Source organism: Electrophorus electricus, chromosome 8 (genome assembly GCF_013358815.1).
Source record: "Electrophorus electricus isolate fEleEle1 chromosome 8, fEleEle1.pri, whole genome shotgun sequence".
NCBI classification, from domain to species: Eukaryota; Metazoa; Chordata; class Actinopteri; order Gymnotiformes; family Gymnotidae; genus Electrophorus; species Electrophorus electricus.
This window is the reverse complement of record NC_049542.1, coordinates 1,154,447-1,168,479: the sequence shown is the minus strand read 5'-3', so window position 1 is coordinate 1,168,479 and position 14,033 is coordinate 1,154,447. Positions and strand designations below refer to the sequence as shown.

General features: G+C 40.9%; 1 protein-coding gene and 1 pseudogene across 1 annotated transcript; both read right to left on the bottom strand.

The window, feature by feature from the left end:
• Nucleotides 1-5,099: 5,099 nt before the first annotated feature.
• On the bottom strand, nucleotides 5,100-6,134 carry LOC113569164 (trace amine-associated receptor 1-like). The gene has a single exon (XM_035529031.1). The coding sequence runs from the start codon at nucleotides 6,132-6,134 to the stop codon at nucleotides 5,100-5,102; it is 1,035 nt and encodes a 344-aa protein (XP_035384924.1).
• Nucleotides 6,135-9,762: 3,628 nt separating this feature from the next.
• On the bottom strand, nucleotides 9,763-10,796 carry LOC118241809 (annotated as a pseudogene).
• Nucleotides 10,797-14,033: the final 3,237 nt, after the last annotated feature.

Here is a 14,033-nt window from a genome sequence, read left to right as displayed (position 1 = left end):
CAATTACAAATATTTGTATGCTTGTGTGTGAAATTACAGTTGAGACAGGAGACTTACCTCTGTGTTCACTAGTGCTACACAGAGAACGAGTCATTTATAGTTACACACCTGTATACTGCCGTTCATCATAATCACGTGTTCACAGTTACCCAATGACAACATATTCCTCAAAGCAAGCATGCTCTCAATTGGGAAGCATTAGTATGCTTAAATAAAACTTAAATCCCCTTATTTCTGCTTTTGCAATACTAAGACACTGGTTTTAATGTGCACTCTGCTTTATACAAATGTGTTCAGTGGGTGCAGATCAGCTGCTGATATGGCTGAAGAAAAAGCTCAGCAGAGGATATCAAATGCTTGTGTTTTTATTAATGTACTAATTTAAAGTAGTAGATTCATGTAGAACTGACAGCACTGAGTATTGCATTAATGGTGCCAGTGGGCCTGGGTGGCCTTAGTCCCTGGGAAGGTCGTCATGGAAGTTATGGTGGTGTTTGCTGGTGGCATAGTACTTAAAGACTAAGAACCAGCTAACATGAAAGTGTTAAACATATAAATACAGCAAAAGCTGATTTTCTATCTTGTGATTTTGATAGAGAACATTTGTTTTACAAACTAACTCATGGAATACAAGAATACCCTGTAGCTGTAGGTGATGCAAAATGACAAAAAGTTGTCTTGTTTTTGGCTGCAGTAATTAAATGTACATTAAATTTACCCAAAAATATCCACAAAAGTCAAAATTTGTCAACTATAAAAGGGCACATTGGTACCATCTGCTCACCTCGTTATCTGTAGTGCTCGTTTCACACAACTACCACAACTATGGGATGTGGAAAACCAGGCTCAGATGATGACATGATCTTAGGACTGCTGCCTTTCTAACAATATGGGCATGTAAAGAAACTAAAGAGGCTTTAAGACTCTCTGTGTGTATGGAAGTAAACAGGGTAAGTGCAGTTACTTCACCCATTATAGCTGACATTAGCTAACAAACTGGGAAAATGATAAATATATTCAGTAGCTACCCAGCTAATCAAACACCCCTGTTATACATAATTGTCAATAGACAAGAAAAGGTTTCTTTTAGTGACGTGACTTTTTGTTTGTTTGTTTGTTTTTACTTTTCAGTAGCTAAGATAATGTGAAATCTTTAAGAAAGAATGTTGTATTTGCTTGTGGCATCGTGTTTAAGAGGTGCAGCTTGGTTTAAACTGGGCTAGGAGGGGGTGAGGCTGGGATGCGAGACTTCACTCTTGAGCCTCCTGGAAGTGTTGCGGGCCTAATTCAGGGAAACGCTGATTAAGGGGAGTACCTACCTGATGACCCCCGAGAAGAACTCATGATGTTGTTGCTGTAGTGAAGAGATTAAGGAGGTTATTATGAGAAGCTCTAATGGTGTTCTGTTGACATATGATATTCAACATCCTATTCTATTTATAATTGCGTATGCTTGAATAGAACACAAACATAAATCTCTTTTGCATTTTTCCAGTACCAAGAAACACATTAAAATGCTCTGTACATTTTATAAATGTTCAGTTCAGAACAGCTGATCATTTGGCTGTAGAAACGAACCAGTGGTGGGACTGAGATCTGGGACTGCTATGCTAATCATCAGCTTGTAATGGATACATACTCTGATTCATCTGGTACTTTGTTTAATTTGTTAGTGTTTGGATCAGGCCACAGATGGATTGTTTGTTTTTGCTGACTAAGCCCATGGTTTTGCTTGCGGGCCTGGAATTGCATTGCATTGATCCAGTAGTTGATGATGGGGACAAACTTCCTGCTTTCTCCAAGCTGGAACCTTTCAGGGATACTGGGATGACTACATTGATTTCATAGTCAAGCGCCTGTATGCTGTATGTCCAAAATGGGATGTTGATCTTTTAACTACATAATCTAAAGGTCTGAGGCTAATTGTCGCGGCCAAGCGACAAACATAAATGGGTTTGCTTAATCAAAAACGTACATCTTTGTTAATAAGACAAACAAGAAAATTCAAATTCAAATTTGTTCAAATCTTAGTGAGAGGCTGTTAACTTTTGTATTTACCCTTTAAATGAGCACAACAGTGAGCTGCCTTAAAATGACAAAAAAGCAAGTTACGGGCTGTAAGCACTTGACACACTAACTGTAGAAGAGCACGATAGCAGGGCACTCAATTGGTACATGGGACCTCCTCCAACTTTTACTGGTGGTGGTGGAGCTCTAGCAGTGACAACAACTTTGTCAAGGGACTGCGTTCAAGGTAGACACACGAAAGGCCGACGATGCACGACCGCTCCCTGGCAAGCTGACCCTGTACATGAAGTCATTAATGAGGCGCAGGATGGTGTAGGCACTGGCGTATTTTGGGTTGAGCTTGATTGTAGGTCCCACCCGGCCACCTCGTAGCTAATAACACCCGATCCTCCTCAACTCTTCTCCAGTCCACCTTGCTCTTGGAGACAGCGATGGATGATCAGAACGCCGAACGCCGGGTGCATGCTGTCTGCTGTCTCCAGGGCTGTAGGAAGCACCGGGAGGGAGATGAAGAAATCCACCACCACGAACACAATGGTGTTTCTGTCTGAAGCGAAGATGTCTGTTACAAAATCCACAGCCAGGTGAGACCAAAGACTGTGGAGAAGGTCAAGGGAGCAGATTACGTCCAGGTGGATATACGGTGTCTTACTGCAAACGCACATGATTCCACATGCTGGACAATATCCCAGTGCATCTAAAGCCTCCAGTAGTGTGCCGCTATGAGCTAGGCGGTATGTGTTGATCCAGGGTTCCCTGACCTGAGGTATGTTTGAGCCCAGACTCTGAGTGCCATGCAGCACCGCCGACGGATGTAGATCCGATTTGGTGTGCTGTGAGGATGTGAGTTAGCTGCAGTGATGTCACAATCCAGGTCCCAGCAGCCAGATCTCACAAAGCTGGCAAGAGAGACTGGCTCTTGTCTAGTAGGACATCTATCAAGTTGGCTGTTATGGAGCAGGCGTCATTGGCTGGAGGGTCCATCAATCCTTTCAGCATTTACACAGACTGTAGAAACCTAGAAAACTCTACATTTGGCCACAAATAAGGATATGTAAGCAACTGTCTTGTGAGACTTGAATGACCAGTGGTCAGCTAAGACAGTTAGCTATAGACTCCACTTTGTAGGTGGAGGTGGTGGAGGGGCAGCAGAGCATTGAGGGCAACAATGAAGAGCCTGATCTCAGTCAACAGCGCAATTGTCCAGACATGGATGTGGTGGCGTTTACCAAAGGAAGCTTCCACCTGGCACCTGAGTTATGCTAAAATCCAAGATTTCTGTCTCATGGGGATGGACTTCCTCTTATGATGGGGGTAGTGCTCAGTACTACACTCCAATGATAGAACGTGGATCAGTGCTTACTGAAGGCATCTGGAAAATAACAAACATTGTCGGGATGAAATCTGTTAATGGCTCAGACCAGGCATACGTCTATGAAGCAATACCCAGCACTTGAGTCAATTACACCTGAAATTTGAGGAACATCAGGGCCCCAGTTCAAGGTGACATGTACAGAAAATGTGCAGGAATAAGAGGTAGACACTAGCTGCAGGTTTGTAGTGGGCACGGGCTGCTCCAGGACAAATGGTGCAGCCAGAGCAAGTTGTGCTAAATCCCATCTGTACGGACAGAGGACCCGTCATACCCTCCACTGGTAGAGGAAGGGTCTCTACCCACCTACTTGTGTTCCAACTGGGCAGGTGTGAGCAGCTGCTGGCAGTATCCTGTATGTAATGGTTTATTCAGAGACTGGCACACTTCCTTGCAAGAGCCTAAGTAGTTATTCTCCTGATTCTCTTCCATCTGGTATGGAAAAGACTTTGAAATTGTTCAAAGAACTGAGTCTTTGCCCCCTACTGCTTTCAAGCCCTTAAGAGGGAAAAGATGATAAACAGTACTTTAGAATGGTCCATAGAAAGATTGTTGATAATGACATTAGCTACAGGCTCCAGTTTGGAGGTGGGGGAGCAGCATATGACCGTAATAATGGCTGTCATGGCTAACTGCACAGGACACTTGGCTTGGGGCCAAGGAACTGACCAGGACCAGACTCAGGGCTCTAGTGCAGGGCAGGCATGGGGCAAGAGAGGAGACTGGGTGACCGAGGTTGTGGCCACCGGTACAGGACCGGACTTGCAGGCAGGCTGGATGGGGACAAGGACAGTGACCAGCACAGAACAGGTACACTGAGGCACAAATCCTGCTCACTGGGACTGGGACAGACAAGGTGATGGTGATGGGTAAAGTGAGCTCTGGTGAGCAATGCATGAGCAGTGCGCCCTTTGATGAGCGAGGCACGGGAGGTGCAGGGTGATCTCCTTCAGGCGCCAGCCATGCTCTCGGCCATCACACCTGGAACAGCAGAGAGAAAGAAAGACAGATAAACTGCTTGGGGACTGTTCGACCCTGCGGTGGCATGATCTATGAAACTTTTAGCCGTGAATAGTGTCTGAATACTCAATCTAATATATCAATTTCACACCTATTTCATGTGTTTTATTGTTATAGAATAATAATAATATTTTTATTATTTATTTCTTCTTGTTTCAAGTTTCAAGTTTGGTTTATTTGTCACATACGTAGTCATACACAGTATAGCTCGCAGTGAAATGGTTGAGGTACACTTGTACTGCACCCTTCTCCGTACCCAAAGATCAACACACTGCATAATGACTTTGCATCTGGTCAGGACAACAGTGGAGAAAATGAATGGAAATTTTATTTTAACTGAAACTCAAAATTCCAATTTTGTCCAGAACAAGAAAGAATGTGAGTATGCATGACTCAGGAAAGACCAAGACCAGACAAAACCCACAAGATTAAGGATACCGAACCAATGTCCCATCAATAGTAATTACAAAGGGAAAACAATAATGAATATTATTGAAAATGAATATCTTATTACTGAAAAATATACCAGACTCAGTTTATTTTGAATAAACATGTTGGCAAATTTCAAAGCCCACCACTAAAAAGCAAAGGCACATTATATTCACTGAAAAAACTTTGATTCATAAAGGCATCTCAATATAGTACCAATTCAACATGGAAAAAATAATATGACAAACATTTAAAACAATTTTAATCTGGAAGAATTGGGGTGAAATATTTTTCCAAATAGAATAACTTTAAATGATTTTCTGAACCAGCTATAAAAGAATGCATACACAATAGGGTTGCAAGTGGAATTGGAATAACCAATCCAAGAAAGGAAGTCAAACAAACCACGTGGAAATACAGGTCCGATAAATGGATCAAACAATGAACAGATAAAAAGTGGTGCCCAAAATAGCAGAAATACACCAATGACCGTGGCTAAAGTTTTGGTCGCCTTCATCTCTGTCTTCCTCACTGATGTCTGATGCTGGCTAGTCTTTACTTGGCCATTTTGAATCGAGCGTGCTTGTTTTTTTGCAATGTGGAATATTTTCAGGTATATACTGATCAGAACAACAGCAGGGATATAAAAGTATATAATTGTGAACACAAAACTTGCAGTTTTACTGAGGTACACAATGCAGCCCCCCTCACAGGCAATATTATTGTAGTAAAAGTCTTCTACACCCAAAATGCCGAGTTCTAGAAATGCAATCCCAAATCCCACAAAAGCAGAGAGCGTCCAACATACAAAGATCATAATCAGGGTAATATTAGTAGTCATTTTAACAGGGTACAGAAGGGGGTGACAGACAGCATAATATCGGTCTATGGAAATTAGAAACAGATTTAAAATTGAGGCATTGCACATTGTGACATCAAGACTGCTGTGTATTTTACAGAACAGGTTCCCCAAATACCAGCAGGTCTCTACAAGGCGTAACATACTGGGAGGCATCACAAGTCCTCCTATAAGTAGATCAGTTACAGCCAGAGACAGAATGAGGTAATTAGTTGGTGTGTGGAGCTGTTTGAAATGAATGACGGTTATGATCACCAGGAGGTTTCCAAATAATGTAAAAAATGTTATGAAGCTAAATAAAATGTACATAAATGTTCGAGTCTCCATCGGATAAACAGTCTTTACACACGAGTTCTTCAGAGATGCATAACAGAGTGGAGGGTTTTCCTGTATTACACTCTGGTTAAGAGTCCATCTGTGGTCCATATTGTTTTTCTCTGTAGCATCTACAGCAAAAGAGAAAATTAGTATTTTAAAAACAGTTTAACAATATCATGTGGACTCAACAATATTTAAAATGGAATATTGTTCATTTTAAGTGAAGCTGAAACTGAAATCCAGATTTTCAAATTCTCTAGCATTATTATAGATTACTTCTATAATAAATCTGTCACATAATTGTAATCTAGACAGTAAAAATACTATACATTTAAACATGCATCACATGAATGTGTTTTATGCAATAGTAAAATTGTAACTTATGTTCATTATTTTCAGAAGTACAAATATTTGTATGCTTGTGTGTGAAATTACAGTTGAGACAGGAGACTTACCTCTGTGTGCACTAGGGCTACACAGAGGACGAGTGATTTATAGTTACACACCTGTACACTGCCCTGTTCATCATAATCATGTGTTCACAGTTAGCCAATGACAACATATTCCTCAAAGCAAGCATGCTCTCAATGGGGAAGCATTAGTATGCTTAAATAAAACTTAAATCCCCTTATTTCTGCTTTTGCAATACTAAGACACTGGTTTTAATGAGGATATCAAATGTTTGTGTTTTTATTAATATACTAATTTAAAGTAGTAGATTCATGTAGAACTGACAGCACTGAGTATGCATTAATGGTGTCAGTGGGTCTGGGTGGTCTTAGTCCCTGGGAAGGTTGTCATGGAAGTTATGGTGGTGTTTGCTGGTGGCATAGTGCTTAAAGGACTAAGAACCAGCTAACATGAAAGTGTTAAACATAGAAAATCAGCTTTTACTGTATTTATATCTTGTGATTTTGATAGAAAACATTTGTTTTACAAACTAACTCATGGAATACAAGAATACCCTGTAGGTGTAGGTGATGCAAAATGACAAAAAGGTGTCTTGTTTTTGGCTGCAGTAATTAAATGTACAATGGGACCCCTGTGCACATGTAGCCCAAAGACCCAAAAATATCCACAAAAGTCGAAATTTGTCAACTATAAAAGGGCACATTGGTAAGGACCATCCGCTCACGCTGTTATCTGTAGTGCTCGTCTCACACCTGAAGATTACCACAACTATGGGATGTGGAAAACCAGGATCACATGATGACAAAGGACTGCTGCTTTTCTCACAATATGGGCATGTAAAGAAATTAAAGAGGATGTTTGAGCCTCTGTGTGAATGGGAGTAAACAGGGTAAGTGCAGTTACTTCACCCATTATAGCTGACATTAGCTAACAATTGCTAACCTTGCTAGCTAGCTAGGTTAGCAGCTAACTGACTCTAAGCTCGGTGGCGCAAACCATACTAGACTAAAACTACTCCACGTAATTGTATTACGGAGATTTATAGTTAGAGTATCTTATGAATGTGAATTCGACGTAGATCATGTTTACAACAATAAGGATCACTGAACATTTGCGTTTAGCTAGATACTGTCATTAATAGCTCAGTGTGAAGTTTCTAACGTTTGTTATTTATCTAGCTAGCTACATTTCCCATAATGATCCAGCATCTTTATAAACACTTGAGTGGTTAACACTTTGTTCAATGTACAGAGTTATCACTAGAAATTCACTTACGTGAGCCATGCAGAAGAGAAGGTAATGATAATGCAGACATTTTAAGGCTAGACGCATATAACCTAGAAACATATGAGTTAACATACCAAACACATTAGACCACTAAAGCTAATGTATTAGCTATCTTAGCTAAGACAATTAGCAAAAGGGAGCACTTCTAACTAGTTAGTTAGCCACATACATGACAAGCTAATAAAATGAGAAATACTCCAGTAGCTAGCTAATTAGCTAATCAAATGTTACTGGTATAAAAATTGTTAATAGACAAGATTACCTTTAGGAATACGTTTTACTTTTTGGCAAGCTTCCTTGCAAGAGCCTAAGCAGTTATTCTCCTGATTCTCTTCCATCTGGTATGGAAAAAGATTGAGAAATTGTTCAGAGAACTGAATATTTGCCCCTGCTGCTTTCAAGCCGTTAAGAGGAGCAAGATTATAAACGCTACTTTAGAATGGTTTGTAGAAAATTAATTGATAATTCCATTAGCTACAGGCTCCAATTTAAGACCAGGATAGAACGGGCACACTAAGGCACATGTCCTGCCCACTGGGACTGGGACAGACAGGGTGATGGTGATGGATAAAGGGATGACCACAATGACTGGGACAAGGGAAGGAGGCCAAACAGGTTCTAGGCCAGGAAAAGAGGCACAGGTCTGATGGCAGGCTAGGAGGCAGCACTCCTGAGAGTAGTGTAGCACCCTCTGGTGAGCAGTGCATGAGAAGTATGCCCTCTGATGAGAATGGCACAGGTAGCGCATGGTGAGCTCCCTCAGGTGCTAGCCATGCCCTTAGCCATCACACCCGAAGCAGCAGATAGAGAGAGAGAGAGAGAGAGAGAGAGAGAGAGAGAGAGGCAGACAAACTGGTTGGGGAGTGGTCAACCCTGCGATTACCTGACCCATGAGCCCCAAGCCCCACACAGAATATTCCAGGGAGCCCTATCTATTCCGGGTATAGGGAGAGTGGAGCAACCAGGAAAGGGGCAGCAGGGGGCTTTGAACCAGAAGTCAACTCAGGCTGGCTCTTCCTTCTGTGTTTTTACTGCATCACTGGCTGGGAGTGCCAGGCCCTCCATAGTAGGAGCGCTCAGGAGAGGTGACGGGTGTTGGGGAGAGTCATTGCTCCAGGCCAACTCCTCTCTCCTCAGAGCAGCAGGTCCCATCTGGGGCAGGCCTCCGTTATACACATCCAGAAGTGCAGAGAGGCCAACCAGCGATCTCCCAAGCTGGAAGTCCCTCCTGCTTAGCAGGTCGAAACCTTGAAGCCACATGGTGTGTGGCACCAGATGGATGAGGGCATAGAGGAAGGGGCCGTCACAGAGGTGACTGCCTTAACGACTGCAGCTTTGAGAAAAAGTGATTAAATAAAAAATAAAAATTTTGAATGGTTGGGATCACATTTGCCTACAGTCTGTGTTTGCTGTAATTTTGGGGGAAATTCATTGTAATAGTTCAGCAGCTGATGTTGCCAGTGTGAATGATACACTAATGATTTTAGTGTGTACAATAATTAGTGTTGGATAGATTAAAACAAACTTTTAGCTGTGAATAGTGGATGACTACTCAATCTAATATATCAATTTCATACCCATTTAATGTGTATTTTATTTTTTATTATTAGTTACACTTATACAGCACCTTTCTCAGTACCCAAGGATCAACACACTGCATCTGGTCAGGACAATGGTGGGAAAACTAAATTTTATATTAATTGACAATTAAAATTCCAATTTTGTACAGAACAAGACTGAATGTGAGAATGCATGGCTCAGGAAAGACCAAGACCAGACAAAATCGACAATATTACCGAACCAATATGTGCATCACATCAATTCTAATTACAAAGGTAAAACAATAATGAGTATTAGTGAAAGATGAACATACCAGAATTGGTTTATTTTTAATTAACATATTGGCATGTCTAAGATGTTGGCAAATTTTGAAGGCCACCACTAAAAAGCAAAGGCACATATTTACTGAAATAACTTTGATTCATAAAGGCACCTCTACAGTACCAATTAAGCATGGAAAAAAAATAATGACCAACACTTACAACAACCTTAATCTGGAAGAATTAGGTTGAAATATTTTCCCCAGTAGAATTACTTTAAATGATTTTCTAAACCAGCTATAAAAGAATGCATACACAATGGGGTTGCAAGTGGAATTGGAATAGCCAATCCAAGAAAGGAAGTCAAACAAACCACGTGGAAATACAGGACCAATAAAAGGATCAAACAATGAACAGATGAAAAATGGTGCCCAAAATAGCAGAAAAACACCAATGACAATGGCTAAAGTTTTGGTCGCCTTTATCTCTGTCTTCCGCACAGATGTCTGATGCTGGCTAGTCTTCACATGGCCATTTTGAATCGAGTGTGCTTGGTTTTGTGCAATGTGGAATATTTTCAGGTATATACTGATCAGAACAACAGCAGGGATATAAAAGTATATAATTGTGAACACAAAACTTGCAGTTTTACTGAGGTACACAATGCAGCCCCCCTCACAGGCAATATTATTGTAGTAAAAGTCTTCTACACCCAAAATGCCGAGTTCTAGAAATGCAATCCCAAATCCCACAAAAGCAGAGAGCGTCCAACATACAAAGATCATAATCAGGGTAATATTAGTAGTCATTTTAACAGGGTACAGAAGGGGGTGACAGACAGCATAATATCGGTCTATGGAAATTAGAAACAGATTTAAAATTGAGGCATTGCACATTGTGACATCAAGACTGCTGTGTATTTTACAGAACAGGTTCCCCAAATACCAGCAGGTCTCTACAAGGCGTAACATACTGGGAGGCATCACAAGTCCTCCTATAAGTAGATCAGTTACAGCCAGAGACAGAATGAGGTAATTAGTTGGTGTGTGGAGCTGTTTGAAATGAATGACGGTTATGATCACCAGGAGGTTTCCAAATAATGTAAAAATGTTATGAAGCTAAATAAAATGTACATAAATGTTCGAGTCTCCATCGGATAAACAGTCTTTACACACGAGTTCTTCAGAGATGCATAACAGAGTGGAGGGTTTTCCTGTATTACACTCTGGTTAAGAGTCCATCTGTGGTCCATATTGTTTTTCTCTGTAGCATCTACAGCAAAAGAGAAAATTAGTATTTTAAAAACAGTTTAACAATATCATGTGGACTCAACAATATTTAAAAATGGAATATTGTTCATTTTAAGTGAAGCTGAAACTGAAATCCAGATTTTCAAATTCTCTAGCATTATTATAGATTACTTCTATAATAAATCTGTCACATAATTGTAATCTAGACAGTAAAAATACTATACATTTAAACATGCATCACATGAATGTGTTTTATGCAATAGTAAAATTGTAACTTATGTTCATTATTTTCAGAAGTACAAATATTTGTATGCTTGTGTGTGAAATTACAGTTGAGACAGGAGACTTACCTCTGTGTGCACTAGGGCTACACAGAGGACGAGTGATTTATAGTTACACACCTGTACACTGCCCTGTTCATCATAATCATGTGTTCACAGTTAGCCAATGACAACATATTCCTCAAAGCAAGCATGCTCTCAATGGGGAAGCATTAGTATGCTTAAATAAAACTTAAATCCCCTTATTTCTGCTTTTGCAATACTAAGACACTGGTTTTAATGAGGATATCAAATGTTTGTGTTTTTATTAATATACTAATTTAAAGTAGTAGATTCATGTAGAACTGACAGCACTGAGTATGCATTAATGGTGTCAGTGGGTCTGGGTGGTCTTAGTCCCTGGAAGGTTGTCATGGAAGTTATGGTGGTGTTTGCTGGTGGCATAGTGCTTAAAGACTAAGAACCAGCTAACATGAAAGTGTTAAACATAGAAAATCAGCTTTTACTGTATTTATATCTTGTGATTTTGATAGAAAACATTTGTTTTACAAACTAACTCATGGAATACAAGAATACCCTGTAGGTGTAGGTGATGCAAAATGACAAAAAGGTGTCTTGTTTTTGGCTGCAGTAATTAAATGTACAATGGGACCCCTGTGCACATGTAGCCCAAAGACCCAAAAATATCCACAAAAGTCGAAATTTGTCAACTATAAAAGGGCACATTGGTAAGGACCATCCGCTCACGCTGTTATCTGTAGTGCTCGTCTCACACCTGAAGATTACCACAACTATGGGATGTGGAAAACCAGGATCACATGATGACAAAGGACTGCTGCTTTTCTCACAATATGGGCATGTAAAGAAATTAAAGAGGATGTTTGAGCCTCTGTGTGAATGGGAGTAAACAGGGTAAGTGCAGTTACTTCACCCATTATAGCTGACATTAGCTAACAATTGCTAACCTTGCTAGCTAGCTAGGTTAGCAGCTAACTGACTCTAAGCTCGGTGGCGCAAACCATACTAGACTAAAACTACTCCACGTAATTGTATTACGGAGATTTATAGTTAGAGTATCTTATGAATGTGAATTCGACGTAGATCATGTTTACAACAATAAGGATCACTGAACATTTGCGTTTAGCTAGATACTGTCATTAATAGCTCAGTGTGAAGTTTCTAACGTTTGTTATTTATCTAGCTAGCTACATTTCCCATAATGATCCAGCATCTTTATAAACACTTGAGTGGTTAACACTTTGTTCAATGTACAGAGTTATCACTAGAAATTCACTTACGTGAGCCATGCAGAAGAGAAGGTAATGATAATGCAGACATTTTAAGGCTAGACGCATATAACCTAGAAACATATGAGTTAACATACCAAACACATTAGACCACTAAAGCTAATGTATTAGCTATCTTAGCTAAGACAATTAGCAAAAGGGAGCACTTCTAACTAGTTAGTTAGCCACATACATGACAAGCTAATAAAATGAGAAATACTCCAGTAGCTAGCTAATTAGCTAATCAAATGTTACTGGTATAAAAATTGTTAATAGACAAGATTACCTTTAGGAATACGTTTTACTTTTTGGCAAGCTTCCTTGCAAGAGCCTAAGCAGTTATTCTCCTGATTCTCTTCCATCTGGTATGGAAAAAGATTGAGAAATTGTTCAGAGAACTGAATATTTGCCCCTGCTGCTTTCAAGCCGTTAAGAGGAGCAAGATTATAAACGCTACTTTAGAATGGTTTGTAGAAAATTAATTGATAATTCCATTAGCTACAGGCTCCAATTTAAGACCAGGATAGAACGGGCACACTAAGGCACATGTCCTGCCCACTGGGACTGGGACAGACAGGGTGATGGTGATGGATAAAGGGATGACCACAATGACTGGGACAAGGGAAGGAGGCCAAACAGGTTCTAGGCCAGGAAAAGAGGCACAGGTCTGATGGCAGGCTAGGAGGCAGCACTCCTGAGAGTAGTGTAGCACCCTCTGGTGAGCAGTGCATGAGAAGTATGCCCTCTGATGAGAATGGCACAGGTAGCGCATGGTGAGCTCCCTCAGGTGCTAGCCATGCCCTTAGCCATCACACCCGAAGCAGCAGATAGAGAGAGAGAGAGAGAGAGAGAGAGAGAGAGAGAGAGAGGCAGACAAACTGGTTGGGGAGTGGTCAACCCTGCGATTACCTGACCCATGAGCCCCAAGCCCCACACAGAATATTCCAGGGAGCCCTATCTATTCCGGGTATAGGGAGAGTGGAGCAACCAGGAAAGGGGCAGCAGGGGGCTTTGAACCAGAAGTCAACTCAGGCTGGCTCTTCCTTCTGTGTTTTTACTGCATCACTGGCTGGGAGTGCCAGGCCCTCCATAGTAGGAGCGCTCAGGAGAGGTGACGGGTGTTGGGGAGAGTCATTGCTCCAGGCCAACTCCTCTCTCCTCAGAGCAGCAGGTCCCATCTGGGGCAGGCCTCCGTTATACACATCCAGAAGTGCAGAGAGGCCAACCAGCGATCTCCCAAGCTGGAAGTCCCTCCTGCTTAGCAGGTCGAAACCTTGAAGCCACATGGTGTGTGGCACCAGATGGATGAGGGCATAGAGGAAGGGGCCGTCACAGAGGTGACTGCCTTAACGACTGCAGCTTTGAGAAAAAGTGATTAAATAAAAAATAAAAATTTTGAATGGTTGGGATCACATTTGCCTACAGTCTGTGTTTGCTGTAATTTTGGGGGAAATTCATTGTAATAGTTCAGCAGCTGATGTTGCCAGTGTGAATGATACACTAATGATTTTAGTGTGTACAATAATTAGTGTTGGATAGATTAAAACAAACTTTTAGCTGTGAATAGTGGATGACTACTCAATCTAATATATCAATTTCATACCCATTTAATGTGTATTTTATTTTTTATTATTAGTTACACTTATACAGCACCTTTCTCAGTACCCAAGGA

Bases quoted from the DNA above. Each gene is read 5' to 3' on its own strand.
- LOC113569164 (XM_035529031.1), bottom strand. From the start codon at position 6,134: ATGGACCACAGATGGACTCTTAACCAGAGTGTAATACAGGAAAACCCT.